This window comes from Echinops telfairi, unplaced genomic scaffold (assembly GCF_000313985.2).
Source record: "Echinops telfairi isolate 266 unplaced genomic scaffold, ASM31398v2 ScPeMD7_41;HRSCAF=154, whole genome shotgun sequence".
NCBI lineage: Eukaryota > Metazoa > Chordata > Mammalia > Afrosoricida > Tenrecidae > Echinops > Echinops telfairi.
Genome location: NW_022103939.1, coordinates 190620 through 197231, shown reverse-complemented (window position 1 = coordinate 197231; position 6612 = coordinate 190620). Strand labels below are relative to the sequence as shown.

The 6612-nt window shown below is 44.7% G+C and overlaps 1 protein-coding gene across 1 annotated transcript; it reads right to left on the bottom strand.

Moving 5' to 3' along the window:
* Positions 1–1880: 1880 nt before the first annotated feature.
* On the bottom strand, positions 1881–3355 carry MRPL17 (mitochondrial ribosomal protein L17). The gene is made up of 3 exons (XM_004717073.2): positions 3156–3355; positions 2769–2837; positions 1881–2449 (listed from the first exon to the last, which is right to left on the bottom strand). Exons 1-3 carry the CDS (start codon positions 3327–3329, stop codon positions 2162–2164), a joined length of 531 nt encoding a protein of 176 aa, XP_004717130.1. The 5' UTR covers positions 3330–3355; the 3' UTR covers positions 1881–2161.
* Positions 3356–6612: the final 3257 nt, after the last annotated feature.

The following is a 6612-nucleotide window of genomic DNA, read 5'->3' as shown; positions in this document are numbered from 1 at the left end:
GCAAAGGAAGGACACATTACAGGTGACACAGCAATGAATTTAGGTGTGGGGATGGTCAGGAAATGCCAGCTGGGTAGCTAAAAAGGAAAAGGTTCCAGGTGGTTTGGACTGCAAATAACAAAAGGTGGTAAGGGGAGCTCTGCTCTCCTTACACATGAAGTGGCCAGAGCAGACATCTATGCTTCTAGAACACTGATGCAAGGGAAATAGTGGACAGATGCCTGGTCAAAAGACAGAGGTCATGGCAAAGAAGATAGTTCTGCCCTTTAGGGAATATGGAACCACTGGAGATCTTCAAGTAGGGAGCTGAGATAATAAAATTGTTACTAGAAAAAAAATTGTTACTAGAACTATACTGTGTGGAGCAAGGCAAGGTAGGAAGCTGTTACACTAATAGAGAGGGTAACTGCAGATTTGAAAAAAATATTACAGAAATAAAGGCAAGTCAACTTAGCAGTTCAGCTACTGTTCCTAAGTGTAAGGAGTCTAATTTTTCTAATTATGGCTGCTGTGCATAATTGGGCTGATGCTGACGTTATGAGCTGTTGAAGCTAAAGTTTATCTTTTAAGAGGATGAGCATTACTTTGTCAATTTTGCTGGAATTTTGAACTGGAACCTTTGATCGAAGCTTTGAAAAGAGGTTAAAAGGGAATTCTACTCTATTGGGTGCCTCTAGGGTTTGGAATTCAAGAAAGAGGCGCCTAAATGGATCCAAGGGCACACACCAACAGCTGGGGTAAAATTTTGTGATTTAGAGTCCAGATTAATTTCTGATGCAAAGAATTGTAGCTTTATTCAGTAAAAGTCTTGATTTTCTCCTGTGTCATCTAAAACGTAGGGGTTTGGGAGGGAAGAAGGGAAAAAAGAGGAGCTGATACCTAGGGCTCAATAGCAAAGTAAATGTCTAGAAAATGATGGCAGCATACGTACAAATATGCCTGATACAACTGATGTATGGATTGTTCTGAGCTGTTAAGAGCCCCCAATAAAATGATCTTTTAACAAAAAAATAGTAGTAAAATGTAATGTCCAGAAGAGGTTTCTGGCAATAGTGTTAAGGATAAAGAGTCCTTTTTGAAGCTGCTGACCGTCAGTGAATGGTATAGAACAATGCCATCAGTGAAGCTCATGTGCACCTTTATGAACTGTGATTCCCTCACCCCCCAACCCATCCTTATGTATTACCTCAGATAATGGACGGGTTCAGCAGGCAGAAAAAATAGGCTCTGAAGGCCCAGCCTAGAATAATCTCTTTACCTGATACATTGACTATAGCAACTGTCCAGACCTGCAAGTTGTTAACTCCTCTTCAGGTAACTACTAACCAAGTTAAGCTTGTAAGCCTTAGGGGTGTGTAGCTTGGTCACATGTCCTGGCCATTCTGAAGCCGGATTTCCCTTTTCTGTGTTCCCAGTCAGGCCTAGATTTAACAATTAAAAACTTCCAGGAAATTCCCAGCAAGCTAATTTCCTAATCTTCCCATTTCAATCCCCTCCTCCCCTCTGGAATCCAACATGGCCCGCACCACTTCAGTGGGGATGGGTTGGTGAGACAACTGTGTTCTCCGGACCTCCTGCTCCAAAACTCTAAATGTTTGAGGGGAGGACAAGAAGGTAATGGGTGATCCTGCTTAGAAACTGAGAAATAGTTGTAGAGTCTCCCCAGGTTTCCAGAGAACCAGATTGTTAGAAATTTACTTTTAGACATTCACTCCCCCACCCGTTAAGAGGTTATCTTTGTCTAAGAAGTCCCAGAGACTATCTCTCTGCTAGATGCCCAAATTCAATAACCTTGGGGGCCAGTTTGAAGCTAAAGGATATTCATTCACCAGCCACTAAGAAAAATGAAACAGAATCAAACACAACTTAGACCCAGGAACCAAAAGCGAGCTATGAATTTTCTATTCCAGACAGACTGAACATCTGCATAGGCTTCATTTCACCAGAAACTTCGAGGGGAAAAAAAAAAAAAATAAATTTACACAATCATATGAACCATTTGATCTGTTGGGCAAAAGCAGAGCCATCTAGCTTCCCAGAGGGTTCTGGGTCCCAGTAACACTGTCTAGTTTACAACTACAGCTTCAGTTCTTCCTAGAGCAGAAGAGACCTCCAAACACTGTGACCATGGGCCCTGATGAAGGACACAGCAGTTCTGGTATTAAATTCCTGGAGTTTGGGTTGTGTGGGAGTTGTGGATGCTGGCTTTCTCCGTCTGGCTGAGGTCTCTCCGCAGCCCCAGCAGCAGCTGGTTTAGGAGTGTCCGGTTGCTGTCTCTGCGAGGTAGGGGCAGCGGGGGAAGACAGTTCCCTTTGTACTCGATGACGGCCATTTTGGCTCGATCCTGCTCACTTCGATTTGGGATCTGCACCATTCTTGTGTAGCCTCCATTCTGACCTTGGTATCGAGGGGCCAGCACTTTAAACAGCTTTGGGATCAAGTCCTTCTCCTAGAAAAGGGACGTCATTAATTAGAAAGAAGTCAAGCACCACTGATGGTCCAAACACAGATACACAGATCTGCCCCTAAACCAACCAATCTGATCGTTAAAGTTACAGAGGGATCAGTTACAAGTAATAGTGGAGAGTCAGAGTCACATTCGAATTTATCTAACTTAACATGGCTAATTTAGTTCACGATGCCAATCTTGCAGTAAGTGCCCTGGCTGAATGCTGCTTCATTTCCCCCTCCCTTGACCTATCTGACTGACCCATACCCCCAAACCAGGAAGCAAACAGTGCAATTTGGGAGGCAGATAAAAAACTCACCGTGAGCCAAAAGTCAGCCATGCGCATGGCTCGTTCGTTGGTGTCTCCTAGCTTCCCATAGTCGATAAGCTGTGAGGACATAAGATTACGATCCAATTCAAGCAAGAAATGGGACGCCAACTGAATATTGTCCTAATGGCCGGCCCCAACCCATTCATTCCAGTAGCAAAGCATCTAATTTAGCCCACTCTTAACTTTGCAGTCTAGTCAATCTTGAGGAGCCAGGAAAAGTGGGCTCAGCTCGGGGTCCTGAGGATTCTGGTTTCCGGAAGACCTTACATGCGACCCCACTCTCTCCTGAAGTCCCGCTTGACCCAGCCCCTAAGGTCAGACTCGCGCGGTGGACCAGACCCGGTGGCCCGCCCCCGGCGGGGCCCCGCCCCTCACCTTCTCGGCGTAGCCTCTCACTTCGTCCACGCGCGCCCATGTTGCCTCGATGCGCTCGTATCGCACCAGCCCCGTCAGCAAGTTCCGCAACAGGTGAATGCGGGACTCGGGACCAAGGCCCAGGCGGCGGAACACGCGGCCGTGCGAGATGGCAGCAGCGACCGTCAACCGCATTTTCGGAGCTTCCTCCCCCGCCCCTTTAGGCCGGAACTGGAAACGCTCAGGGCAGAGGGGGCGGAGACGCGAATTTCAGACGACGCAAGCGCTGTTGCCCGGTGCGTGGTGGACGTGTCTGCGCATGAGCATCAGAGCCTGCCTCGTTGGCAACCTGAGGGAGGGCGGAGAAGGGGTGTTGACCTTTTCCAGAGGAGGCGAGCTGGACTGGCTTCCGGGACCGCGAGCGCTTAGTGCTGGGCCGGAGGAACAAGGCGCCCCCTAGTGTGCGATACTGGCCTTCGGGTTTCTCGTGCGGTCTCCGCCGTCTCGCGATCTTGAAGCTTGGGCGCGGAGCCTGCTGGGAAAGTGAGTGTCTTGGCGCCGGAGGAAAGGTACCCGGAAGGCCTCCCGGCCCGGTGAGAGGACGCGCTGCCAGGGCCAGAGCAGTGGTGCGCTGCGGCGTCTAACACCCCGAGCATCTCAGTCTTTAGACCATTCGCAGAAACGAATAATAATGGTGCCCAGAATAAAGACAAACATCGGGAGAATTTTGTGAACTAAACACATTCGAGGGAGCTTCAAAAAGTTCGTATTCCGTTTTCCCACGAAGCAGCTCTTTGGTAGTAAATTGGTGTTTCCTGATGATGTATCCAGAATAAGCAAATGGAAGTATTGTCTTCAAAGGATCAGGCTACCGTGGCCTGCAAATTTGTGGATGACGTTCAGAGACAGTCTTCATGTACTTTAGTTAGAATTGTCACTTTTCACGCACAGGTAGCCAAAGAACACTTCTTGTAAATTTTAAATTAGAAAAGTTTTTTTTTCCACGTAAAGCTCATTACTTATTAGCTGATATTCATACACCAAATATCTTACTAATTATATCTGCAGAGTGCATTCCTTTCTCTGTTTTATAACAGATGGTGTATAAAAGACTTGGTCTCTTATACCAAAAAAGATTTTTCCAGCTCACTTCTTTTTGAACTCTAAGGTTCCAGGAACCATTTGAAGCCGTGGTGTTTTGCTATGTTAAAAGTTGATCTGGTTTTTGCAGGTATTTTTGTGTGTGTCTGATTTACCTCACCAGAACTTCTGTTAAAGAAAAGGTAACTCAAAAGAAGAATCTCAGACAGCTAAGAGTATTTAAGCTTACTCTTTTGAAAGTGGGCGTGTGTGCTCCATGGAAGATGAAGCCACAAAATGCACCCCTGACACACAGTGAGCATGAAAGATTACAAACTTAAGAATTTGTTATTTTAAAGAAAGGTGTAGTTGACTTCAACTGTGTAAGGGGTGGTTTTCTCAGTTAAACTATATAGATTCAAGTGGGTAAGTAAAGTGATCATTTGAAATATATGTATTTATTATTATAATTCAACAGTAACCATAACAATTGTTTAGAACATTGACTAACAAAATATGTTAGTGAGCTTTATGGCTGTTTTTAAGATCTTTACAGGCAATGAGCACCTTATATTTATAGCCTTTAATGTGTGGATCCCTACTCTTGTCCCCATCACTTGCCAGCTGGTTCTGAGTGCCCTGCAGAGTGTTCAGGAAGAGTTTTCAGAATGGATCTGAGTATTCCTGCCTGAACCTGTCCTGGGATGAGCTGCTGAGGACTAGTTCGAGCCCCTGAGAAAGCATGGGTTCTAACTATCGTCAGTTTGGCAGGGTGAGACAGACAGATAGTGGCTGAGGGCAGCTAAAGACAGTGGAACATGTCAGAGGTAAACAGCAAGCATATGTTATCAGGTGAAAACCAAGGATGTGTTATCATTAAGAACCAACTAGAAGTAAATGCTTGTGCCTCCACATTTGTGCATTAGCAAACATCTCATTTTTTAAGGGAAGAGATGATGTTGAAGATTAAGCTCCCCATCCCCAAGCAGTGGCAGACCCCCCATCATTTTGCAAAGAAACAGTCTAGCTTAGGAGGCCCCAGATTAATAGTAGAAATATTATTCAACACCATAGACATCTCAGTTGGTTCAGTGTACACAAATCTGACTGAAAAGTTAAACCTGAGCAAACTTTCTGCCAGATGGGTCCCAAAATGGTTGCAGCCAGATCAGCTGCAGACAAGAGCAGAGCATTTCAGTGAATTTTAAAGAAGTGAGGTCAAGGTCCTGAAGCATTTCTTAGAAGAACTGCAACAGGAGATGAAACATGGATTTATCTGTATGATCCTGCAGAAAATTCACAATCAAAGCAAGGGCTACTAAGAGATGGATTTTTTTTTTGAATGCTCAAGGCATCTCCCCGCCCCCAGTTAATGTCATTAGGATATGGATACTATCAACAAATCAAAACACATCTCCACATGGAAATGAAAAACTCTGTGAGCAGCACTGAATTTAGGGAAGTCAGTTTCTGATCTCTATATAGCTGAGCTTCAGTTGGTCCAGGCCTGTAAAGTGGCATGGAGTTTGGGATAGAAATCTTTATCACCTGCGAGTCTAATATTTTATTCTGGAAATGGTGGCTAGCTGTTTGCATTTGGCTGACTTTCTTCATGTACTATTATTTCCCTTCCCTGTGTCATTTCCTTGTATTATTAGTGACCTGGACTGCCTGCTGCTGAGATTATAAGGTCCTGCAAGGTCAGGGAGGGACTCTGACTCTTGCAATGCTCCTCCTCTTTTCTGTCTCATCAAGCTGGGGTTGTGCTTCTTCTGTTCAGAAGTCTCTCATTACAGGATATAAATATATATTAATTGGTTTTAAGATCTGTGGTTCTTGATGATTTTGCCAGGAATGTGCAGCCAGCGACTCCTTGGGATAGAAAGTCAGCAACCCAGGAGAATTTTCCTTCCCCAAAATGCAGAGGCCACGTTGACTGGCAAAGGGTTATAGCGATGGTGTTCTGCAGAATGTTTGACAATTGGGTGCACTAAAGACAGTGCTCCAGAGACCAGCAGATGCCAGCCCACTGCAATAGAAGCTAACATGACATTAACCTATGGTTGAAGTTCACCTGATCCACACTGCACCACTATCTATTGAGAAGAGAAGTAGGGCAAGGAGAGATTCTCTAACAAACAAACATTATTTCCTCTAACAGAGGCTGAATACTTCTAGAAAGTGGATTTAACTTGTCATATTGGACTGAACTTGAACTAACTTGAACTTTTAGTTTATTTTTTTCCCTCCTGCTAACCAGTGGATGGAGTTTGAGAGCAAAACTAGATTATAGACTAAAACAAAGAGTAAAATGTCTCATATATCATTTGAATTGTAGTACAGCCTTAGGACACTTTCCAAATGGCTCTTCTCCAAGATCACTCAGATTTCTTCAGAA